The 23,857-nt window shown below is 35.1% G+C and overlaps 4 protein-coding genes across 11 annotated transcripts; 3 read left to right on the forward strand and 1 right to left on the reverse strand.

Annotated features, from left to right (window-relative positions):
• Positions 1-5,715: 5,715 nt before the first annotated feature.
• LOC137806829 (protein C2-DOMAIN ABA-RELATED 11) lies at positions 5,716-7,165 on the forward strand. Of its 2 annotated transcripts, none has more exons than XM_068607133.2 (4): positions 5,716-5,941; positions 6,062-6,178; positions 6,267-6,362; positions 6,678-7,165. In XM_068607133.2, exons 2-4 carry the CDS (start codon positions 6,068-6,070, stop codon positions 6,966-6,968), a joined length of 498 nt encoding a protein of 165 aa, XP_068463234.2. In that variant the 5' UTR covers positions 5,716-5,941; positions 6,062-6,067; the 3' UTR covers positions 6,969-7,165. The 2 variants fall into 2 exon arrangements, with proteins under 2 accessions (XP_068463234.2, XP_090156475.1); XM_090300349.1 differs by having other exon boundaries at positions 5,748-5,941; positions 6,682-6,812.
• Positions 7,166-9,682: 2,517 nt separating this feature from the next.
• LOC137806827 (acetyl-CoA acetyltransferase 2) lies at positions 9,683-14,957 on the forward strand. 5 transcript variants are annotated; one of them, XR_016519475.1, is made up of 16 exons: positions 9,725-9,898; positions 10,095-10,167; positions 10,382-10,480; positions 10,639-10,812; positions 10,919-11,024; positions 11,295-11,433; positions 11,885-11,962; positions 12,056-12,121; positions 12,627-12,712; positions 12,890-12,989; positions 13,073-13,183; positions 13,255-13,296; positions 13,448-13,534; positions 14,007-14,092; positions 14,236-14,337; positions 14,560-14,957. XR_016519475.1 is itself a non-coding variant. In XM_090300282.1 (15 exons), the coding sequence occupies exons 2-15, from the start codon at positions 10,143-10,145 to the stop codon at positions 14,264-14,266; spliced, it is 1,230 nt and encodes a 409-aa protein (XP_090156408.1). In that variant the 5' UTR covers positions 9,683-9,898; positions 10,095-10,142; the 3' UTR covers positions 14,267-14,552. The 5 variants fall into 5 exon arrangements, 3 of the variants coding, with proteins under 3 accessions (XP_090156408.1, XP_090156409.1, XP_090156410.1); XR_016519476.1 differs by lacking the exon at positions 9,725-9,898 and adding an exon at positions 9,983-10,012; XM_090300282.1 differs by lacking the exon at positions 14,560-14,957 and having other exon boundaries at positions 9,683-9,898; positions 14,236-14,552.
• Positions 14,607-19,049, forward strand: LOC137806826 (WEB family protein At1g12150). 2 transcript variants are annotated; one of them, XM_090300281.1, is made up of 3 exons: positions 14,607-14,747; positions 16,608-16,786; positions 16,976-19,049. In XM_090300281.1, exons 2-3 carry the CDS (start codon positions 16,634-16,636, stop codon positions 18,551-18,553), a joined length of 1,731 nt encoding a protein of 576 aa, XP_090156407.1. In that variant the 5' UTR covers positions 14,607-14,747; positions 16,608-16,633; the 3' UTR covers positions 18,554-19,049. The 2 variants fall into 2 exon arrangements, with proteins under 2 accessions (XP_090156407.1, XP_068463228.1); XM_068607127.2 differs by lacking the exon at positions 14,607-14,747 and adding an exon at positions 16,339-16,497.
• Positions 18,947-23,162, reverse strand: LOC137806828 (phosphatidylinositol/phosphatidylcholine transfer protein SFH9). Of its 2 annotated transcripts, none has more exons than XR_016519477.1 (11): positions 22,873-23,158; positions 22,705-22,733; positions 22,011-22,094; positions 21,863-21,916; positions 21,613-21,690; positions 21,371-21,424; positions 21,185-21,244; positions 21,008-21,103; positions 20,654-20,755; positions 20,436-20,525; positions 18,947-19,468 (listed from the first exon to the last, which is right to left on the reverse strand). XR_016519477.1 is itself a non-coding variant. In XM_068607132.1 (11 exons), the coding sequence occupies exons 1-11, from the start codon at positions 22,925-22,927 to the stop codon at positions 19,187-19,189; spliced, it is 975 nt and encodes a 324-aa protein (XP_068463233.1). In that variant the 5' UTR covers positions 22,928-23,162; the 3' UTR covers positions 18,947-19,186. The 2 variants fall into 2 exon arrangements, 1 of the variants encoding a protein (XP_068463233.1); XM_068607132.1 differs by having other exon boundaries at positions 20,436-20,516; positions 22,873-23,162.
• Between the last annotated feature and the right edge of the window lie 695 nt (positions 23,163-23,857).

The raw sequence follows: 23,857 nt of genomic DNA on the forward strand, positions 1-23,857 counted from the left end.
CTTTTCTGGCGCCTTCAACCTAGCGGATATATTGGGAATGGCGATCAGATCCGCCAATCCCATGACAAACTTGTGCTTAGGCGGGCGATTGTATTCCCGGCGTGCTGGTTGCTGGCGTCCTTGGCCCCTGCCCTTGTTCTTCCTTGGATCATAAGGATGGCGAGTCCTCTGATCCCTTCTGGCCGCCGCTGTCTCCAGCACCCTCTGCGGCTGGATCCTGGTCTGGGCGCGTGGCCTAGTGGGGGCCACGCTTCCTCTCTTCTCGGCGACTTCGCTCTCGTCGGCGATGTGGGCCACCGCAAGTCGCCTAACCTTAGCAAACATGGCGGGGTGTGCCCTGATCAACGCCTCGCAGAATGGTCCCGGCAGCACGCCCTTCTTAAATGCATAGACTAGCATTTCTTCATCTTTGGCCGGCGATCTGACCATCTGCGCCCCAAAGCGATTTAGGTAGTCCCTGAGGGACTCTCCCTGATACTGCCTTATATCAAACAAGTCGTAAGACACCCTGGGCGGTGCCTTATTCACGATGTACTGCTCAACGAAAATCTTCGAGAACTGTTGAAAACTGGTTATGTGACCGTTAGGCAGGCTCACAAACCATTCCAGCGCCGTTCCCTGGAGCGTGCTCACGAACATCTTGCAGTATACGGTGTTTGATCCCCCTGACAGCATCATCTGCGTATGGAACGTGGTGAGATGAGCTTCAGGATCCTCCACGCCGGTGAAAACAGCCTTAACAGGAACCACACTCGCAGGAATAGGCGTGTCAGTAATCGCCTGAACGAAAGGCATAGGGAAAACACGAGGCGGCGTTGACGGCGCGACCTCCTCAGCAATAGGACGCCCTTGCTGCTCCTGAAGAGCTTGACGCAGCTCCTCAGTCACCTTGCTAAGCTCATCATTCCTGGCCCGAGAGGTGGCCAGGTCCTCGTGCATTCTCGCCTGTTCTATGCGCGAGGCTTCCACAGTTGCCTGCAACGAGCGCATAATCTCTACCATCTGCGCCATGGTCATGGCGGCGGCGCCTTTAGCAGCGGCGGGCACAACTGGACTTGAACGATTGCTTCTCATTTTTCTCATGAAACTCGGCGAATCACAGAATGCAGCAAACAACACTTACTTCAGCTACGATCGATTCAGCGATCAACCGGAAAAAACTGTGCGAAACTCCGCAAGAAAACTCAAGAACACCGCGAAACTCCAAAGAAACCTGCAACTCCACCAGAAACCACCGCTTCTCCCACGGATAACCAAACGAGCGAAAGAAATCAAGCTCCACCGAACAAATCACGCGAAAACAGCAGAAAACCTCACTTCACCGGACAAAAATCCAAACGAACGGTGGAAAACGCGAAAACACCGAACAAATCTCAAACGAACAGCGAATGATGGTTGCACCAGCACACAACCACGCAGAAAACTACGAAAACCTCCAAGAACTCACGCTGTGGATGGGAACAGGTTTTACACGGCCCCACGGTGGGCGCCTAATGATCCTGCCTGTTGACCAGAACGTTGGAACCTGCCTCGTCAAAGGATCGACGTGTGCACCGCTTCAAACTTCCGTCCTTCTTCAAGATCCACCTTAAGAACCTGCAAAAGAACAGAGCGGCGCCGCTGCGGCCGATCGCACTCCAACGCCCAAGTCAGTGACCGAACCACCAAATACTAAGAGCAAGAACACTCAAGAACTCTCAAGGAACCGTGCAATGTTCTCTCTCACAGTAAGCTCTAGAACTCGCAAGCGTAAAGAGTATAATCTGAACGTGCGTACCTCAGAAGTTCGTTGGGGAACCCTTAAATACCTGGTTACTTTCTCTCTCCTGGCAGTTACAGACCTGGACACGTGGCTCGTATCCAGTCGTACACGTGCCATCATCTGGAGCCTCCTTGACTTGGGCGCTGCTTCTGACTCTCTCTTTTGGCTAAGTTACTTATGCATGGTACTGCCCAGTGCATAGCTAACTTGGGAGTGCAATCTCTACTGGAACTGGCAAGTTAAGGTGCCTTCGTATACCTTCCCTGTGGTCTCGCCGGCCGCCTTCATAATCTGCACCACCTTCATCTCTGGCGATGTGCTTGCTCTAGCGATCTCCAATCACTTGGTCGCCTGGGTTTACATCTGGCGACTTCATTTAACCCGGTGATCGCCGGTTCTGGTATGCTGGAGATCGGAACACGCCAACTTAATAACTGGCGACTACACGAACCCCCCGACTTCCTTCCCTTCTGCAAATCTGGCGCCTTGTCAACACGCCTACACTGTGGCTTGATGCCACGTCATCACTTCCGACTACCAGGGCGGTACAAATTACATAGGAAATCAAGGAAGGCAAGGTGGTTTCTCCAACAATTATTCTCAAGGTTGGAAAAGCAATCAAAATCAAAATTTTGGGTGGAAGCAAGAGCATGGTTCATCCAATAAGCAATGACAGTCAAGAGAGTAATATGGCGGCAATCAGGAATATGGAAATTTAGAAGAGACAGATGGCCAAACAAATAGCAGAAGGATAAAGTGGCCAATTTTCAGCCAACACCAAGACCGACCCTAAGGAGCATTGCAATAAAATTATTCCAGAGAGTGATGAAAAAATAGGAGAGAGGGATGGTAAGATGGTAAGGGTTGAGACCGAAAAAAATGAGACTAAGAGGGAAGGAGATGAGAAAAAGAGAGGAGAGAAAAGAGAAGAGGAAGAAAATAAAAATAAAAAAAAAGTGAAGATAAGGAGAGAAGTGTTATAAAAGATTTATCATATCCTCATGTTCCTTTCAAAAAAGAGAAAAAAAATATTTTTTTCAATAAATTGCTCCCAAAAAATTATTTTGTAGGATGGCTGGAACAAAAGTCATTATATGAACAAGTTAGAAGGAAAATGTGTTGTTTTGAAGGAAGAAGTCTAAATCCAGAAGTTGGATGCAGTACCTTGATACAAAAAGACTTGCCAAAAAAAAATTCAAGGATCCAGGGATTTTTAATCTTCACGTGTCTATAGGTGCTTGATTTGTTGGTAAGGCCTTATTAGATTTAGGGGCAAGTATAAATTTGATGCCATTGATGATGCTAAGACAAATAGGGGACTTGGAGGTTAAACCCACCAAGATGTAGTTACAACTAGCAAACAAAATTACTAAACACCCTTATGGTGTGGGAGAAGATGTTCTTGTGAAAGTGGACAAGTTTATATTCCCTGTAGATTTTGTTATCTTTAGACATGAAAGAAGATGAAGAGGTCCCCTTTATTCTCGGCAGACCTTTTATGAAGACTACTAGAATCATAATGGATGTGGACAAAGAAGAACTTAGAGTAAAAACTTAGGATGATGAGGTAATTTTTAATTTTTTTTATGATGTAAATAAGTGTACTGCAGGAAAGGATGGGGGTACAAGAGTACGCACCAAAGGATGAAGCCCTTCCTACAGCTGAGGAGCAAATGGACATTTCAAACCTAAGAGACAAGGTTATACCTCATCAGAAATTAAAGATAGAAGAAGATAGGGACAAACAGGGGAAGCCTCTGGAAGAGAAGGAATATAGGTCAGGACAACCTGATGGTGTGTGCCTTCATTCTAAATTGATTTCTTGAATTTTTTGAGAGGATTGGCGGAAGCTTGATGGAAGAAATGGAACAAGGATGACTCGAATGGAGCTATGGATTCCTTGAAGGTGCATGAGAAGTAGGGAGAGTGATTGGTTGGGCCATATCACTTGGAGAGGTGAAGAAAAAGACCAAAGGTGTCTAACCTAAAGAGGTTTAGACAAGAGAGTTCAAGAGCTACCAACTTGGCAGCATAACACTCATAAAATTGATCTTAGTAATTCATGAGCCAAACACCTCAATTTATAGGAGAGAGGACTGAACATTTTGGTGCCAAAATTTGAAAATTCAAAATAAAACTCTCCAATGAGAAGGTGTCATGTGGAGTCATGCTTTCCATGTTTAGCTCACACCTTCCATGCTAAATCCTCTCCACTTCTAGGTTGCCATGTGGACGTCCATGTGCTTCATGCCAAGGTAATTTTCATCCTCCAATATACCCTAGATGTTTTAGGGTTACATTGGGCTCAAAGAAGCCCACTTGTTACCCTACCCAGTCATTTTTAACCCTAACTAGACCTATTTTACTATTGGCCTAAATACAAGCCCAAAAACCTATGCTACTTGGCCCAAATATTTGTTCTAATTATTTTATGCTACTAGGCCCAATACATGGCCCATGAAATCTTAAACAACTTTATACAATTTATTTAAGCTAAAGCTTGACCCAAAAATGATGTTGACTAGTCAGTAGAAACTCAATCTTCTTGTATTCTTCTGACCAAAGCTCTAGTTTATGTTTTGATGACTTGGAGGTCTTCTTGAATATGTTTGTACATTCCTTCACCCTAGAGTTGTCCTCTTGATTTGACCTACAAAAATAAACAAAAGCCCAATTAGACTTATATGTGCAAATAAATCTATAAACAACCTCTAGGTTTTCATCCTCCTTATTGTGTGGTTGGGGGCTCTACCATCACAACCTATGAGGCACAGAGAAGTTAGGAAGAAAGGTCAGAAGTGGAACCTAAAACTTTGGGTTATCAAGGAACTTAAGACGGATGGATCAATTGAACTTGAAGAACCATATTCAAGAAGAACAAAAGTTGTAACCAGAAGATTTGTACAATAAAATGGTTATCCTCCTTGATAAAACTTTTGTCAAGCTATACAACGTTAACTAAAGCGCTTGTTGGGAGGAAACCCAATAATTTTTATTTTACTTTTTATTTTGTGATAGAATAGGTTATGTGTTTAAAAATAAATTAGTGAGTATTTCTTTTCAGTTCTTTTCAAATTTAATGATTTTTCATTTGGTTTCATATTTAAAAAAAAGTATTTAGTCCTTCATTTTTGTCTGCCACCATGGTTCGTCGATTAGGCTTCTATTTGTTAAAAGTTTTACGCAAACAAAATCATATTACATAGGAAATGATAATGTTTTATGAGGGTTTAATTACAACTTTTAAAAAAGATCGATCAAATTTAAAAAATCATGATATTTTGAGAAACCAAACTCATATCTTAATTGACAGTATAAACAAGGGTTAAATCCACTTTACCCACTTCATTGTATACTTGTTTTAACATTTCTTATTTTAACTTTTCATCTAAGATAAAATGTGATTTAATGGCTAAAATTAATAGAAGAAAATATATAATATAAAATATAAAGAGGATTCAAGGACATGGATAGGAAGTAAGATGCTTAAATCAGTTTGAAGATAAATAATGTTTTGGATATAATAGCTTCACATATTAAAACTTATTAAAACTGCAAATTGAAATATATTTGTAAACTGTCGAGGAATTAATTTAATTTTAAAATTGTTAAAGTTCAATAAAAAAATTATTTATTTTTTTATTTGTAATTTAATACATCATTATCGACTACCGTACTATTTAATTATGAGGTATGAAAATTAAACTCTTTGAAACAAGAGTAGTCACAGTAAGAACAAAAAAAAATTAAGTAAAGTTTTAGTAATAAATTAAGAACAAAAATTCAAAAAGTAGTAAACTTTTCTTCATTATTAAAAACTTGTCAATGTGAATGGTAAAAAACAATAAGAAAGGAAGTTTGTCACCTGGTTTGAATGTTGTAAAATGAAGAGAAATTTTTCAGATTCAACGAATATATATTTGTTCACACCACCATCAAGTCTGGTCCACGGTCAATCCCACGGCAAAGAAATGACCGGCACCTTGCGTTTTCTATTGTTCTTGGCTTTGTATTGTCAACCCAAAATAGAGAGCAGGTTTGTATTGTTACCTGCAGCAGTGGGTGGACGCGGACATTCCTTTGGCATTAAATTTGAATGAGATGAACCATTAACAGCAACAATATTCTCCAACAAATCTCAAACTTTCTTTCGTACAGTTTAGTTTATGTTATTGTTGGGTAGGTGTGCATGTTAATTTAGCTTAATTTGTTGCTTTTCTGTATACTCTATCTCAGTTCACTGCATGTTTTTGCTGTCTGTGGTGGGGTTGATTAATAGACATTTCTCATGTTTTTTAGGAGTTAATGGATGAACAATTGAGGTTGCTAAAAGTCATTGTTGTGAAAGGGAAAAGATTAGTTATCCGGGATTTCAAGAGCAGTGACCCTTATGTTGTTGTCAAGCTGGGGAATCAGGTACTTTTCAATTTCACCTTTTGTCTATTTTTTATATCTACAGTTTTACACGTTATAACATTGTAAATGATTCATTATCATGAATCAGACAGCAAAGACCAGGGTCATCCACTGTTCCTTGAATCCTGTTTGGAATGAAGAGCTGAATTTCACTCTGACTGAACCTTCTGGACTTCTGAATTTGGTGAGTTTCCTCATTCACTTTGCATTTGTGTGTGTGTATATATATACTTTATGCACTATTCATTTTGAGTTCTGGAGATACAAAGTAAAATTTTGAGATTGAAAATTTAGTACCTGTCAGTTGATTGCAATATCAATTTGGGAGCTGATTGAATGGAAAAAAATGTTGAGATGACCTAAACAGCGAAGTAAAAGAGTAGGCAATTAATTTACTACTTGTAATGTACTGGGTCGTGGTAAGAGATTTGGGTAGTTTGCACTAGATTTGTGGTTCAAACTTCTTGTGTAAGGTTACTGACTATTGGTTTTTGGATAGGAAGTGTTTGACAGAGATTTTTTGAAGGCTGATGACAAGATGGGGAGTAGTTATCTGAGCCTTCAACCATTGATGTCTGCGTCTAGATTAAGAGATATTTTGAAGCTGTCCTCTGCATCTGGTGAGACAACATTGAGGAAGGTGACACCAGACAGTGAAAATTGTCTTGCCCGTGAAAGCAGTATCACTTGTGTTAATGGTGAAGTGGTACAAAATGTTTGGTTAAGGCTTCTTGGGGTTGAGTCTGGGGAGCTACAATTGACTATCAAGTTCATAACTTCCTTAAATTAGTATATATTGCAACTTTCATTACTCTTTTTTATCAACTCAACATAGATAGATAATATTCCAGCATGATTTAGCAGTTAGCTTTGAAGCTGCATGTTCAAATGAAATTGTTTTCATTCCCTTGTATTGGATCACAAATTAGTGGATGAAAAACTAGTTTCTCTTCTTATATTAACGATGAGCACCCCTTCTACATTTCAGATTTTGGTGATTTGTACTTGATTGATTGAATAGAGATATAAATTTTCCAAGTTTAGAAGTCAAATAATTTAAGTACAGAAGTCAAATGTTGGAAAGAAATGATAAGCTTTAATAGGGTGTGAGATTAGGATTTGAGGATGAGGAAATTTAGTTTTTGTGTGTGAAGTTTGATATTTTGGTTATTGTGTTTTTAGTAAAAAAATTAAAAGTTAACTTGTTGAATTCGTAAAAAAAAATAATTAAGAATTTAAGAAATTTATTTAAAGGAGCATTTAGTAGAAGCAAAAAAATTATGGTTTAGAAGAATGACTAAAATTTGTTTGGTTGTTGAAAAATATTCCTAGAAATATTTATAAGCTTTTTTGGAAATAAAAAGTTTTTTTTATAAGTAAGAAGGAAATAAAAAGTAATCTGTTAATTGTTTATATCCAAATTTTTAACTTAAAACCACGTTAAACTATTTGATAAAAGTAACATAATATTTTTTAAATAAAATTTCTATTTTTATCTGGGAAAATTACTTAGTCAATAAGAATGTTTTACAGAAACTTGATTAAATACTGTTTCTGGAAACTCTTGTTTTCCCGAAATGCTATCTTCTAAAAATAAACTAGCCTGTATTCAATTGAAATTTTAAAATATGTTTTTATAAAAGAGTGATGTGGTATTCAGTGTTTTTTAACATAAAAGATATTAATATATTCAATCAAAGTTATTATTCTTTTTAGAATGCAATAAAATGTGGTGATATTAAATTAAAAAATTTAAAAACAAATTTTTTTAAAATCATACAAATTTTAGTAGATTAATTTTTTATTGAATTTTGTGTTAACTTATATATATATATATATATATATATATATAGATAGATATCATTCTTATAAAACAATTTTAATAAAATATAGAAACTTTTTTTACTCTTATTGAGAGTTCTTTCAATCTTAATAATGGTAGTTGCAGAATTTTGTTTTTCAATTTCAATTGATTTTTTACATCATATAATTGATTTATACTATTGTTATAAGTTATGAATTTTCAACCTGTTATTGATATTGTGAGATATGATGGTTGGACCAATGTAAATGTGGTCATTTTTAACTAATTTAACTTTTATACATTGCATTCTTTCTTTGACTAATTAAGATTATAAATATCTCATTTTAACTATTGCACTCCACGAAGATCCTTTAAATACAAAATCAACAGAGAAACTAGCTAATAATTAATTGTAATGGTGAAGAAAATTGCAATACGTGTTCAGCTGTAGAGATTTTTCAATTTCAATATTTATAATAGTAAATTTTATAACTAAAATGTCAATTGTAGAAATTTATCCCATAAAAAAATATTTTACACAATTAAATTATTTTGAAAATTATGAAAGTGATTATTTAGTTAAGCAAAGTTTACTTTAGTTAGTTCTATGTTATAAAGAGTAATGCAAGACTCATTTAATAAAATAATTTTTCTAACTTTTTATTTATACTTTAATTTTTTATAGTTTAAAGGATTAATTATCATAATAAAATACTTTTTTATTCTTAAGTTCTAAATGTTGTGTAAATTTAAGTCTTAAATTTAACATTCTTAACACATAATATCAACATATTTTAATGGATATGTTATAAGAGTTGTGTATTGAATTTAGGATTATAATTAACATTCTTACACATCTTAAGAGATGACATTTTAGATTAATTTTATTCAATGAAATTTGTTATTATTCTGTTGAAAAATAATTAGGAAAACACATGAATAGAGAAACCTAGGAGTAAAGAAAAAAAAATCAGAGATAAGAGAGACTAACCCGTCACACAGAGAGAACTCCTTTAGTCAATTCAATGAAATTTGTTATACTTTGATTCTTTTCAGTCCTACTTGAACTTTTTTTTAATCATATTTTGACACTTTTCAAACCCAAATAAATAAGACCAATAAAATAAGTACACACATATCCGATTGAGCCCAATTTATTTGAACGGATACGCACCCATGAATTTTTAATTCTGTATTTCACAATTCATTTGACTTATTTGTTCTATTAATTATGCTATTTTTTCATAAAATAAAAACTATAAGTGTTATCTTATGAAAATTACTTTTAAATGTTAATAGCTAACTAACTTACGTTATTTGAATCCATGGATATTAAAATTGGATTTAATGCTAAATTTTATTGCCTTTTAATTGTTTCATAAAAAACAATTGTTTTTTTTAAAACAATAATTCAACCTATGATGAAAATTAAAATTTAAGGTAAAAATTATTGCATTTCATAACTCAGTCTAAGATTTTCGCAATTAATCATATTATATCCATATTTTTAGTTTTTCCTTGTTGATGATGAAATGCATGTAATAAAATGTATTTTTATTTAATAAATAATTATATTTACTTTACAAATTCAGAAAGATAAACTATAAAAAATTAGTAAAACTTTAAGATAATATAGATTTATTGGAATATATCATTAAGTAAGTATATTAATATTAAGTTAATATGACTTAAACAATCCTAATCCTAAAATATAGATAGGTGGCGATGATTAGGATGAAAGCGAAGTGTCCGTAACTACATAAATTTTCCAACAAAACCAAAACTTTTTTTTTCGTTTCTTGTGTTGTTAGTAGGAAAATGATTGATGTACATTGTATTCAAGAACATTTGATACAGAAATTTTTGGTTTTGTAAGATATATGATGTGATAAGAGAAGAAAAAGAGTGTTGAATAGGTATAATCTAAATGAAATAGTGTTAACTGTGTATGAGTATGATTATGGTTGTTAATTTACTTGCTTCAAAACACTCTGTGACTGTTATGTGAGTTGCGTATTTCATTCTGATCCGTATTTTCACTCTCTTTCTCTTTGTATTTTGTTATATAAAACTGCGTCATCTTCTGCCATATCATATCATTTCTTTTTTCAGATCAAAAGGCTATCTTTCCTGTATCTTCCACAGTTTTGGACGCTGCCCATGTCTACTTCTGTAAAATCCCGAGGTTTTTTTAGCTGCAACTTTGAAGCTTGTTTTCAATAATCATTTATCAATTCACGCCTTCTCTTAAAATCACAACTTGCGTGCTTCTTTTTATGTCCTCGGCATACTGATTTTATGTATTCATTCTGTAGTGTGACGAGGGATCACCTTTGATGGAAACAGAATTGATAAGATTGCATTTAACTTTGTTCATCTGTGTGAATTTGTTGGTACAGATGTTTGTATTGTTGGCGTTGCTCGGACGCCAATAGGCGGTTTGCTTGGCTCCCTATCATCTCTTTCTGCAACAGAGTTAGGCTCAATTGTTATTAAGAGTAAATCATTATGCTATTTTCTTTTCCTTTACCCCTTTTTTATTTCTTAGTCACTACCCTTGCCAATTTCAATTAATAGGAGGAGAAGTCAGCAAATATTTAGGCAAATTCTTGCTCCTACTCCTTTGTTATGTTTTAAGTTGATAACGAATACGCAGATGCTCTCAAGAGAGCAAATGTCGATCCATCGCTTGTGCAAGAGGTGTTCTTTGGGAATGTTCTTAGTGCAAATTTAGGGCAGGCTCCGGCCAGACAGGCTGCATTAGGTGCAGGAATACCTACATCTGTAATCTGCACCACTATTAACAAGGTGTGTGCATCAGGGATGAAAGGTATGGTTCTTTTTGGTTCATTTGGAAGGGTATTCCCACTTAAATATAGGATTTTTTTTCTCATATGGATTACGGTGAAATCATGGTCCCGCCTTTTTCATTGCAGCTACCATGCTTGCAGCACTGACCATACAATTCGGTCTCAATGATATTGTTGTGGTTGGTGGTATGGAAAGCATGTCAAATTCACCAAAGTACCTTGCAGAAGCCAGGTTTGCTTTTCTTTAATCAATTGTTGATGTTTTCACACAAGATGATTTTGAAATCTGATGAAATCAACTTGTATGATGGAAGAATGGTTTTACTTTAACTGCCTCGTTGAAATCAATTTTCTTATGTTATGGTGCTTCGGTAAATAGTCTATGCCACCTAACTTTTTTTTAAATGCTTAAAATTGGATGAAGTCGGAACATCGTTACATTTTTTGGTTAGTTATTGATGTTGAGTGTCTCCATATTCTGCATATGCTATGTCTAAAACAGGAAAGGATCTCGGTATGGACACGATACTATCATTGATGGTATGGTCAAAGATGGCCTTTGGGATGTTTATAATGACTTTGGCATGGGAGCCTGTGCCGAACTATGTGCAGATCAACATGTCATAACAAGAGATGAGCAGGTAATGTTTCTAGGTGAACAACCTATTACAATTTTATAATGCATTTCATTCTTGTTGATGCTTCAATATCCTTTAACTGCTTCGATTACCGTAACTTAACATCATAATGGTAGCTGTGGGTAGGGCTTTCGTTCTTATTGCTCCGGGTTTATATCTATATGACCTCCATCCGGCCGCCTATCTGTCCTATGAAGGTGGTGGAGGAGGCCATGTTCCTTTCCTCCTCTACCCTCCTTTTAATTGTTCTTGGAAAACAAGAATCTTGTGGTTGTGATCTTCCTAATTTTGATTTGAAAATTATACCTTGTTGTCCCATAACATTAATGCCCCTTCTTGAACAGTTTTTGGAGCTGAAGCCTGAAGAATGTTTTATTTTTGAACTCCTTTCAGTCTTTAGTTGAATGAAGTATTTGTAATTTTGTTCTGTTTGGCAATGTATGTTATTTTCCAGGACTCTTACGCTATTCAAAGCTTTGAGAGAGGAATATCTGCACAAAAGGCTGGTCATTTTGCTTGGGAGATAGTTCCGGTGTCATAACAATTCCTACCTATATCTAATTCAGTTGATAACTTATGCAGTGATGTTGATTTGATTCTCAATTAATGTTTTTTGTACATTCAGGTTGAGATTTCCGGCGGAAGAGGGAAACCTTCCACGCTTGTTGATAAAGATGAAGGTTTGGGAAAGGTAAATAGACTAATTTACAAATCCTAACTAATAGAAATTGATCATGTGGTCTGTGGTGCATATTAGGAGATTTTGGGTTTAAGTTGTTATTCTGTGTGAGTGGGACTGGGTATGTGTATGCGAATAGTAAATGGACCTGAATTACTAAGAAATACAATTTTTTTAAGGTTCTTCTATCACATTTTTTGGCTACTGCTTTACTTGTATGGAGCTAGAAATTGGTTAAGCAAATAGATTGAATCTGTATACACAAGCTTTTGGATTTCTTTTGTTGTCTAGTTAGAGGCAGGGAGTGTTTGTTAATTGGTTTTAGTGTCAGCCACTTCATTTAGCATTCCATTATTGTCATGGTTCTTGTCATGTTGAATACAAAACTTTAAGACATTCAAATATCTTTTGTCATTTTACAAGTTCCTGATCGAAATCTTACATGAAATTTGCGTGCTTCATTTGTATTATAGTTGAAATTCCTACATTTTCTTAATATTTGTGTTTGTGTTGTCAGTTTGATGCTGCAAAATTAAGGAAGCTTCGACCTAGCTTTAAACAGGTTGGGGGTTCTGTGACTGCTGGCAATGCTTCTAGCATAAGGTTCCTCCCTTCCCTTGTGTTCATTGATACCTGAATTCTAAGGGGGTTGTTCTTGCCCCTTCTTTCATTCACTAAAAAATTGATATCTGTGTCATTCAATATAGGGTACCGTAATCATAAGGTTCTAAACTGCTTAGTCTTCTGTTGATAATGGGATTGGTTTATTGATTTTGCCAGTGATGGTGCTGCTGCATTAGTTCTAGTGAGTGGAGAGAAGGCACGTGAGCTTGGACTGCATGTAATTGCAAAGATTAAAGGATATGGGGATGCAGCTAAGGTGCTGTAACAAGTTAATGTTAACCTGCTTTGGTCTTGATTAATATGAGCATATTTAAAGTTAAAGAATAAGTGTTTTTGCAGGCACCGGAATTATTTACAACAGCTCCTGCCCTTGCAATACCAAAAGCTATATCAAATGCTGGCCTTGAGGCTTCTCAAATAGATTATTATGAAATAAATGAAGCTTTTTCTGTAAGGAATACGACACATATCTTACTCATTCAAGTGAACACGCTAATGATGCCCCAACTTCTTCTGTGCAGGTTGTGGCTCTTGCAAATCAAAAGCTTCTTAGTCTTAATCCTGTGAGTGTTCAAGTGCCTCAATTCCTTGACACCTTTTATTTAATAAAATCATTTTCTGGCCATCTGACTGCTTCGGCATTTTGATTCCTCCATCCTATCCTATAACAATGCCTTAAGAATAGATAATTCATGTACTTCCTACCAAATGCAGGAAAAAGTTAATGTACATGGTGGAGCTGTATCATTGGGGCATCCCTTGGGTTGCAGTGGAGCTCGAATCTTAGTCACATTATTAGGGGTAAATTGTCACCTTGGTTACTTATCATTTTCTTTCACCCTTGGCACTTGTAAATCATGCACCTGTTATCCATTACATTTTATAATTCTGGTGTGGTCTACACTTCCCAAATTTTTTTGATTTGTAGATATCTATCTTGGAAGAGTTATATATATATATAGACTCAGCACAAGAAACATAAAGCTAAATAAGAGTTGAATCTCATCCTTGTTTAAATCACGAATTAGTTCCTCATAAACTTGAGTCAATGATTCTATACAAAATTAGAATTAGAATTTCAACACAATAACACGTTACTAATCAGCTTGACCGAATCAAAATTCAAACGCAAGCTATTGAAATAAACTAAAGGATAAATTCTACAAAGTGTAAGCACAAGAAATACAAAATACAAAAAATAAGAAACCAATAACATCTTCTCTTGTCATATTTCCCGATACTCATTGGATATCTTATCCAAGTTGTATTTCAGGTATTGAGACACAAGAGAGGGAAGTATGGTGTTGCCGCCATCTGCAATGGGGGAGGAGGAGCATCTGCTCTTGTCCTTGAGCTCATGTAAGCCTTTTCAATTTGGTTAGCCATAGTTCAGTTCTCTAATACTCTGCAGTGCAGTTAATCCTGCTTAAATTACATGAGATCTGAGGTTTAAAAGTTGTAATTAACTAATTAATTATTCTGAGGTTTCTCCAATTTTTCAGGCCAGTTGCTGTGGGACGTTCTTTATTATGACAACGATCTCCATGCATCTTACTACTTTGCAACACCAGTACAACTATTTTCTCTTGAAAAGGACAAAACATGTAATAAGTTTGGTCAATGAAAGAGACGGTTTCAGTGTGTTTGCTGTTATCATGTTAATTTTAATAAAAAAAATCATTTTAAATTTGATTTATTAAATAGTTTTGAAAATTAGCAAACTTGGTACACATACATACTGTAAGTGTATTATAATTAGTTATTTTGATACTTGATTGATTCTGCATGGTAGTTAATATATGAATTTTTGTGAGCTTTACTTGTAGGTCCTGCGCATATGTTTGATGGGAAAAGATCTTTGAAAAGTAGAACAAGATGAAATAGAGGCAAAGTGTGTACAAAGTCTTTAAGGAGTGGATTTACACTTTCCTTTAGATTAAATTCACACCCATTAAAACAAAGACTTAGCTGCAACTGGGGTTTGATAACTAGTTTCCTTCTAATGAAGAACCAAGTATGTCTTGCACTTTCAAAGCTCAAGCTGTTATAAAAATGTTATTTATATAATTTTTTGTTTTGCCTTTTGTGCACTAAAGGCAAAACGCAATTGAATTTTTAATGAATGTAGAGAATGCTTCATTGATAAACACTGTGTCTATTAGATGGACTAACTTTTAAGGTGGTGTTCAGTTAATACAATCTCATACTTTTTTTTACTGTCTAATGAGTTATTCTTATTTTTACTTGTTTATGAATACACACATCTTCCCAAATTAATTAAAAACAATGGTAACTCTTCAATTCTTGATATTAAATGTTATAGCATTGTTTGTTTCATCATATCGATTGGTTAATGGCTTCATCATTTTACGTGTGTAAATAGAAAGGGTTGTACCTTAATTAATAGTTTTCAGTTTTTATATTTAACTGTAAATTTCAAAATAAAATATTTTTGGTTAAGATTGAGTTGATTTTTTTTTTAATTTTAAAGAAATGGTAATTTTAGTTTTAATTCTAGAAATAAGTTATTCAACAATTTCATCTTTCTTCTAAGATACAATTTTATTCAATAATAATGATAACTTATTGTTATCATTTTTATTACCATTTATTATATCTTATGTTTCGAAAATTAGTTCAAAGGTTTATTGGTCAAATCACGAATGAATTAATATTAATAAAATAATACCAATAATTAAATTATGGATAAAATAATATTAAAAAGTTATAATTTCATGAACCAAACTGCAACATGGGAAAGTAACTGGGATCTTGTACAAATGGTGTAGGATAAGAAGATATGTTGTAGGATGATTAATAATAGAGCAAACAGAACAAATATACCAAATATTGCATTAGTTTACCCATTTTCCAGTTAAAAGGGAAGCCTTTATCTTAATTTATGCAATATTCATAGGATCACTTTCATTGTTATTACTTTGAAACTAAAATGCAACAAAACATAAATAAAAGAATAACAATGAAGGTAATTTTATGAAAATGAGACCTCTATTTAACTAAAGCGCCTGAAACATGTTGGCTTCCTACAAATAACAGTTTCTTCCAGCATCTCTATATATTATTTTGGTACCTTATATAAAATATGAAAATATTTTTTATCCTTATTGTGACACCTCTATATTTTGGATTATATAATCCAGAATGTTATTTCGAAATAACTTTTACAATTTAATTTATATATAAATTATTTTTTTAAAATATTTTATTTTATTTTTTTCTTAAAAAGAAAAACTTGTGCAAAAATAGTCGTTGATAACATAATATGTGCAAAATTTAGCAGGGTTGATGATAGTCCTAGAAAGTGAGATACAGAGGCAGCAATAACTAACTAACTAACCAACATCTAAGAAAACATCATGGAATAATGTTTCTGGTGTTCCGCGTGTAGCCTAAATCTAATGTTTTTTTTTTTCATAATTACAAAGAGGAAAAGGTCCTTTTTGTATTTGATCACCCTGTTTGGTTGGTAATTCGAATGGTGCATACTGTGAGCCTCACCAGAAACCTCTCTGTACCTAATCTAAAATAGGAAAACTAATTCTGCATCCACCAGATTTATTCAACCATTATCCCGGATGTTCTTTTCAAAGGGACAGATTTTTCAAATGGAAAAAGTTGGACTCAGGGAACCTTTGGTTTCATCAGGGTTCTTTTGAGTTCCAACACCTTTCCTTTGGAATATTATTATATGACTTTTACCTGTTTTACACGCCCTCCTCTGGCTTCATCTTTGTTTCTATCACGTAACACCTTTCCTCCCCGTTTTTGTATCATAAAATATCACCATCTTTATTGAGTTTCGCATATGCCCTTCATTCATACAATTTGATCTCATTGCAATCTATCTTTGCAGAAACCATCTAGTTTAGATCAAAGAAAATGACTGGCATGAAGAAGTTGAATTCTCCAAGGGGAGAGGTTGGAGAAATTGACACAAGGGCACCATTCCAATCTGTCAAAGCTGCTGTCAGTTTATTTGGGGAGGTAGCCAACCCAAGAGACAGATTTTCTGTCAAGAGGAGATCATCAGAGGTATGCATCCAACATTAGTTTTTTATATCCTTGAATCGGGAGATTGATGTCACCACGTTAATGTATGAGAAAGTTAATAAAATTCCAGTCAATGTAATAGGGAAAATAAGATGCCAATGGCATTGCATGAGACACGTTTGCATGTTGTCGTAGAAAATGGTTTTCATGTTTTTATTTCAAAATTTGCAGAATGTATTTGAAAAGGAGACGCAGCTTATATTGGCCCAAAAGGAACTAGACAAGATAAAGAAACATGTGGATAATGCTGAGGCCGTGAAAGCCAAAGCACTTTCTGACCTTGAGAATGCCAAGGAGATACTTCAGAATTTGACAACCAGGCTGACCAACGTAAGAGAATCCAAGCAATCCGCAATGGAAGCTGCTGAAGTCGTGAAAACCCAGAGCAAGCGATTTGAAAAGACGCTATCCCTAAAAGCCGTGGGATATGAAGCCTGGAGACAAGAACTAGAACATGCAAGAAAGGAGTACATCACCACTATAACTGAACTTGATTCTTCCAAGCAAGAACTAACCAAAATAAGGCAGGATTTTGATGCAGTTATGGGGGCAAAGCTGGCAGCATTGCAAGCAACAGGAGAGGCTCAACGTTCAGCAAAATTAAACTCAGAAAGAATCGGTGAACTCTCATTTGAAATCGAGACCATGAAAGCATCAATTGAACAATTGAAACTCGCCGCTGAACAATCCCAAGAAGAAAGTGAAGCCCAACTTATGAGTTATTACAAAAATGCCAAGGAAGAAGTACAAAAGAATTTGGACTCCTTGAAGAATGAATATGAACCAGAGCTCATGCAAAATCTAGATGTCAAACTTTCCGAAACTAGTGCAGAGATTGAGGCTCTTCAAGAACACATTAAGAAGCTGCATGCTTCTAAGATGGATTCTGTGAAGCTTCTAATTTCAGAGCTTAAAGAAGCCACAAAGACACTTGAGGACGTTGCTGAAGAAAAGAACTCCCTTAACAAACTGGTGTTTTTTCTCAGAACAGAATTGAAGCAAGTGAGGAATGAGCAAGATGGAGTGAAGGAGAAGGAACATGCAGCGGTAGCTCTCGCTGCTAACCTCACTGGTGAACTGCAAGGGAGAATGGGAGAGGCAAAACCTGCACCAAGCACGGTAGAGGACTTGGAAGCTGATATCTTCTATGTACAGAGTAAGAAAATTGAGAAGCTACAGTTGGAGACGGAAGGTGCAAGAAGAGAAGCTGAAGAGATGAGGAGAAAAGCTCAAGAGCTGAAGCAAGAAGCGGAAAAGTCCCGGGCTGTGGCTAAAGAAGCAGAGCAAAAACTTGAGCTAGTTCTGGTGGAGGCTAGAGAGGCAAAAGCTGCAGAACAAAGAGCCTTTAAGGAGATCAAGATTTTATCTGAAGTGGCTAAAGTTCCGAACTCAAAATTCAGTGGTAAAATCAAGATTTCAAATGAAGAGTTTGAGGCAATGAGAGCAAAGGCCAAGGAGTGTGAGGATTTGGTTGAAAAGAAAGACGCAATTGTGATGGCAGAGCTTCAACAAATCTATAAAAGAAAGCATGAAGTGGACAGAAAGGTGGAAACTAATCTAAAGGCCATTGAAGAAACAAAGGCTGCTACAGAGACGGCCCTGTGGAGTGCAGAGTTGGCAGATTCATTTAAGGTGGCAATTGAGATTGAGCTGAAGAGGTCGCGTCAACAACGACAAAAAGGGATATCCGATGATGCTTCTCAGAAATTGGAGCATTCTGTAACACCAATCTCGTTGACCACAGAATAGAAGTCAAAATCTTGGACATGTACATGGGAAAGGAAAAGGAAGTACTTGTTATTGTGTTGCCTTTTTCTACTTATATCTTGGAAGCCGGGCCATATCATCAACTCTTTCAGTACGCCGGATACTGTGTTGATGTTTCCATCTTTCGAAAACAAATTGAATGCGCAAATGCAATTTCTTATTGTCAACAACCTGCATTTTTTTCTTGTCCCTAGGGCCCTTCATAAACAACTTTCTGGCTCCTATACATTCAAGGAAAAACTAAGAAGAAGCTTTTCTTTGTGCAGAATAACTCGGTTGAACAATGTTTTCAAGTGCGGGACATAAATCATACGATGTTTCACTTAAGCCGCTCAATAATGCTTTGAATACAAATTAGTATGAAGACCAAAAATGTAAAAGAAACACGAGGATATATTATATTTGATATTGATGCCTTGCATTATGACACGATGTAAAGCTGGGATTTGCAATTAACATACCCCTTAATTTCTCTTAACATACGTAAACAACACTAACTAATTAGGCCGATTCCTGATAGAAGTAATTCTGATGTAGAGTACTTCTACATTGGTTGTACAGGCAAAAGATCTCTGATTTAGAGGTCTCAACAGTTATCTAAAAGAGAGTATTGTATTAGACACCATTGCCGTTCTCAAACTTGTGTAACTCTGACTCTATAGTCTTGGCGATCTCAGATTCATCATCAGGAGGTTCGGGAAAATCCACGTGAAACGAGCCGTGTTTGATGGGTTCAACAGTTTCACGTTGCCTGGCTTGCTGCTTGATGTGGTTATAGAGCTCTTGATGGAAGGGGTGATCCAAGGAATAACAATTTTCACTTCCCGTTTCTGAATGTTTGGATGATCCGGAGCCTTCTCTTTTACAGAAATGTGGTAGCGACGAGTAATCCATGACCTGCACACGAAATTTAATTAGTTAAATTCATTAATACAAAGTAAAGAGATAACAGATACCAGACAAGCCTTCAATTTTCCAAATCACGAACATAATAAAAGGAATGAATATAAAAGTGTTACTCGTTTTGAAATTGATTTTTATTAAATCCATCAATTTAAGTATAACAGATATTATGCAAATAATGCTTGTAAAATTGTAGGAAATTTAAACAAAAATAAGTAGGATATGAAGTGATGATATTTTCTTTTAAAATCATTTTCTACATAAGATATTTTGATAGGTACAACAATAATTTAATGCGTAGATAAGATGCAATAATACTTTTATTAAAAAAATCATCCTATAAAATATAATTTCTTAGAGAGATTGATTTATATACAGACAGCAAGTTGCGTTAGGGATCCGCAGACAGAACTCTTCCCTAGTCTTTTGTTATGCCCTGCAATTCTGCATATGCAATAAATTTATTTATATATTTTTTAACCGCTGTTGGTGTTTCAAGTGGTAGGAAGTTGGAAATATTCCGTTCCAACTAGTTTCAGAGGCATTGTGAATGTGTAACTGTGTAATGTGGTCGAAAGAAAGGCCAGAATTTCAAAGATAAGTTTATGGCACAGCAAAAAATGCCTACATGGCATATTTGTTGTTCTGCTAATGTTCTTTGTAGACGGGTCTCTTGTCTGATAAACAACCACCTGGGTTTTTTTTCCTAATGCATTTTTCTGTTCGTAATTGTGTATTTCATTCTTTCTTGTTACCTTTAAAAGGAAAAGCAATTGTCTACTTTTGCAACTCTCTCCCTTATTAAATTAGTAGATGGTCCTGGAATATATGGTACCACGACTGAGATCATGATAATTGGCATTTTTTTTTCTTCATCATGGCATAATTTAAGTTGATGGGCGTATGCACTCCAGCAATCTTGTTCAAAGAAATAAGGACAGAACCAAACAAAAGAACTTACATTCAACAGCTCATCTCGACCACAACCGGGTAAAACCTGTATTTTTCTTCTTGTTCTCTCTTGTAAAAGTGGCTTCACAACCTGCTAATGCTGAGTGTTTAAACATCATGCTGAGGTCTCAATAGGAACTCAACAGAAACTGCTATATTAAATAAAGATATCATACGGGAAGCGAAATCATGAGGAACAATATCTTTATTTAATGGTAGAAATCTCACCTTCCAACAAGCTGAAAATATGTATGGAGCATTTGCAATGTAATAAGTATTTGTCTTCTCGGGGTAATTCAGATCATCAATGGATGATATAATAGTTAACAACTGCATCAGTAGGAGCAAGTTATATAGAATATATATGAAGCAGATGGGAAACAAGTGAACCTCTTCCGCTTTTAAGTTTGGTTTCATGAAGCAATAATAATAACAAATATTGACCTAAACAAGTAAAACGACAAATTGGAGTACCATTTTCAGTTTTGTGTATGTTTACAGATTATCAATACATTAACTTCACAATTAATCATGGGAATGGCGATGCTGCTGGATCAAATAGCACAATGAACTAAAAGGTACCTTAATCTGATTCAGGGCTGATAACTTCAGACCGGTCATGTCTAAAACCTTTATACATGTGGTAATAGTCCGCTTATGCTTCTTTGATGCAGAAGGCTACAGATATATATGTGTCAAAACAAATGAACAAAAAAGTTCAAGTGGTTAATGAAGATGACTCTAACGGCTAATACTCACCAAGATTATACGGTCACGATATTCATTAATTTGAATGTGTGACTGCACGTAATAATGGACCTGCAATCATAAAAAAACACAAAAATGTAAGAAGGATATCAGAGTACACAGCTTTAAGAAAAAGAAACAGATGGTGCTCCAAAGAGACAACAATCCTTTTTCCTCTTTTCCAATAATTAAACTTACAGATGCTTTGTCAAATGTGCTAAGCCCAACACCGATTGCAAAGACAGGCAGACCCTGGAAGGAAGACAGAGCAAGAAGAATAGAATTAAAAATAAAAAGATAAAAAGGAAAAAATCATCTAAGAGCTAAAATTCTCAGCAATATAATTAAAAATGCAGTTGCATTTCCTAATAAACAAACACTTATCATGCATAACTACAATGAAATGGAATGAGGAGAGTATTATGTGGGAGAATGAGCACCTCTTTGGAGTAACCAGACAATCCTATGAGCTGTGAATCACGCACTGCTGTATATAAATCAGCGGGAACAATTGGTTTCTGAAAACAGATCACCGAACGGACATATTTCATAAGATACAATATGTTGCCATTATTTTCAAAATAACAAATCTCAAAAGGAGCAAGTCTCTTAAATTATAGACAAGAACCAAGCATAAAAAAATGTATTGACAAAGAAATCATGCAAAGGATCGGCATAATAAAAACTCACAGATAATATATGGTCAATCTCATTTTGCACTCTCCAATTTAAACAGTCAACCAACTGAAACATAATACAGGCGTCAGTTAGCGAGTAACAGTGAATATAGCGAGCAAAACCTTAAACAAAAGGCCACTTGCATGATATATATCTTTACCATTTTATAGGCCTTGGAAGGATCCCAGTCCCTTGCTTTTAGGAACCGCATTAAAGTTTCGGTGACATATCCTTGATGAACATTCTGGCAATTAAAGTTATGGAATCCAAAGGAGAAGAAAGATATCAGTTTTAGGAATCAGAATGCAAAAAGGTAAATGGAATCCACATAAATTCAGTACTTAGAATTTGGGCAGAAGAGTTATTAACGTTTGTAGTTAATAATTATATTCAACAATTAAATTTAGTAGCAAGAACTTATCACCACGGTTGTGCTGAGATACTCTAGTTTACAAAATAGGTGAAAGCGTGAAACACAAGAAAGATTATATGGTTAAAACAATTTGATAAAGAGAAATGAAATCAGATCTCCATTGAGAGACATTACGTGTAAAATATCCCGAAACATTAGAAGTGCGGAGTCCATAAAATGAGTCAAATATTTAGAAATAGAAGTTAGGAGAAGTTGAAGGTTATTGCAAAGGCCACGGTACCAAAAAAGTCCATTGAAACGTGAAATGAATACATTGGAGGTTCCCCACAAGGCATCCCAAGTCATAACCCTACCTACCCATACATACACGAACCAAATAATAGAATAGAAGGGAATTGAAGCAGATCAAAGCGGTGAAATGCAGGAGCAAGAGTGAAATGTGTTTGAGGCGAGATGTAATGAGATCAACGAAAATGCTAACCTGAAACGTTCTTCGCAAAGGCTCCTCGACTACCATTGTTGGAAATTCAAAAACAAGAAACAAAAAACAGTGAGAAAAAACAGCAAAAGAGAGAGATGAAGAATATATATTTATATATATATATATATATATATAGAGAGAGAGAGAGAGAGAGGGGGGGGGAGAGACCTTGGTCAATGAATGCCTGGAACTGCTTGATAGCATCCTGGGAACCAACCCCCATTTGTTGCTGTTGTTGTTCTGCAACTCTTAACTTCACTTTCCTTTCTTTCTAGTTTTACTACAATACAATACAATACACACACCTTGAAGCAAAAGGAAGATGAAGGAGGAGAAGGCTTAACCATATAAATATTCAACAAAAAAGAGCAAGTAAGAGTATTCAACAAAGACGGGCCTATCATCACCAAGTTCTTCCCAACTACAATTTCCACCCTTTCTCTCCTCTCCTTCTAAATTTTCTTTCCCTTATTTATTATTTATATTAATATTAATTTAAATTACATTACTTTTTCTTTTTCTTTTTCTTTTTTTATAATTACCATATCATACAGAAACGCAGTATTATTTAGTAAAAAAAAGGAGTGCTTTATTAAAAATTAAAATGAAAAGGCAAAAATGGAAGCTTCACAGACAGTTCAGAATCTGAGGAGAATTTGAAAATTGAGATACCCAAACATACACTTTTCAAACAGTAAAACCATTTCTTATTTTTTATACCATTTGTCTGTTTTTGGTAAGACGTTTTTATATTAGTTAGTTATAATAACTATTTTATGATTATTGAGGAGTCAGTGCACCATTATTTTCGGGGATCCACTGCCGCGATCTATTTTCAGCCGTCAGATTTTAATCTCAATTGTTTTTTTTTTCTTGGCTCAGAGTTTGTGCCAAAATGGATTAGGCTTGTTAGACTGATTTAAACTTTTATAATCCTATCCTCCTCCACTGTTATGAGATAATTTTTTTTGTTTTTCCTCTTATAATTTTGGGTTGGAAAATTTTATTAATAAATATATTTTTCGTTTATATAATATAATAAGAAGGAAACTATCAATTATTATCACTAATTTTTTATATAATAAATAAATTTGTAGTGTTAATTTTACTATAATCTTATAATATTTATGTTAGTTATAGATTAATATAAAAT

This window comes from Phaseolus vulgaris, chromosome 3 (assembly GCF_051622355.1).
Source record: "Phaseolus vulgaris cultivar YP4 chromosome 3, ASM5162235v1, whole genome shotgun sequence".
NCBI lineage: Eukaryota > Viridiplantae > Streptophyta > Magnoliopsida > Fabales > Fabaceae > Phaseolus > Phaseolus vulgaris.

What these genes read in the sequence shown, in the direction of transcription:
- LOC137806829 (XM_068607133.2), top strand. Translation starts at nt 6,068, where the DNA reads ATGGATGAACAATTGAGGTTGCTAAAAGTCATTGTTGTGAAAGGGAAA. An exon ending in TTGTCAAGCTGGGGAATCAG is followed by an intron (nt 6,179 to 6,266) that starts GTACTTTTCAAT and finishes ATCATGAATCAG; the next exon opens with ACAGCAAAGACCAGGGTCAT. An exon ending in CTTCTGGACTTCTGAATTTG is followed by an intron (nt 6,363 to 6,677) that starts GTGAGTTTCCTC and finishes GTTTTTGGATAG; the next exon opens with GAAGTGTTTGACAGAGATTT.
- LOC137806826 (XM_090300281.1), top strand. Translation starts at nt 16,634, where the DNA reads ATGACTGGCATGAAGAAGTTGAATTCTCCAAGGGGAGAGGTTGGAGAA. An exon ending in TCAAGAGGAGATCATCAGAG is followed by an intron (nt 16,787 to 16,975) that starts GTATGCATCCAA and finishes CAAAATTTGCAG; the next exon opens with AATGTATTTGAAAAGGAGAC.
- LOC137806828 (XM_068607132.1), bottom strand. Translation starts at nt 22,927, where the DNA reads ATGGGGGTTGGTTCCCAGGATGCTATCAAGCAGTTCCAGGCATTCATT. An exon ending in CTTTGCGAAGAACGTTTCAG is followed by an intron (nt 22,095 to 22,704) that starts GTTAGCATTTTC and finishes TTTAATTGCCAG; the next exon opens with AATGTTCATCAAGGATATGT. An exon ending in ATCGTGACCGTATAATCTTG is followed by an intron (nt 21,104 to 21,184) that starts GTGAGTATTAGC and finishes ATATATCTGTAG; the next exon opens with CCTTCTGCATCAAAGAAGCA.
- LOC137806827 (XM_090300282.1), top strand. Translation starts at nt 10,143, where the DNA reads ATGTCTACTTCTGTAAAATCCCGAG. An exon ending in AAATAAATGAAGCTTTTTCT is followed by an intron (nt 13,184 to 13,254) that starts GTAAGGAATACG and finishes TCTTCTGTGCAG; the next exon opens with GTTGTGGCTCTTGCAAATCA. An exon ending in GCTCTTGTCCTTGAGCTCAT is followed by an intron (nt 14,093 to 14,235) that starts GTAAGCCTTTTC and finishes CCAATTTTTCAG; the next exon opens with GCCAGTTGCTGTGGGACGTT.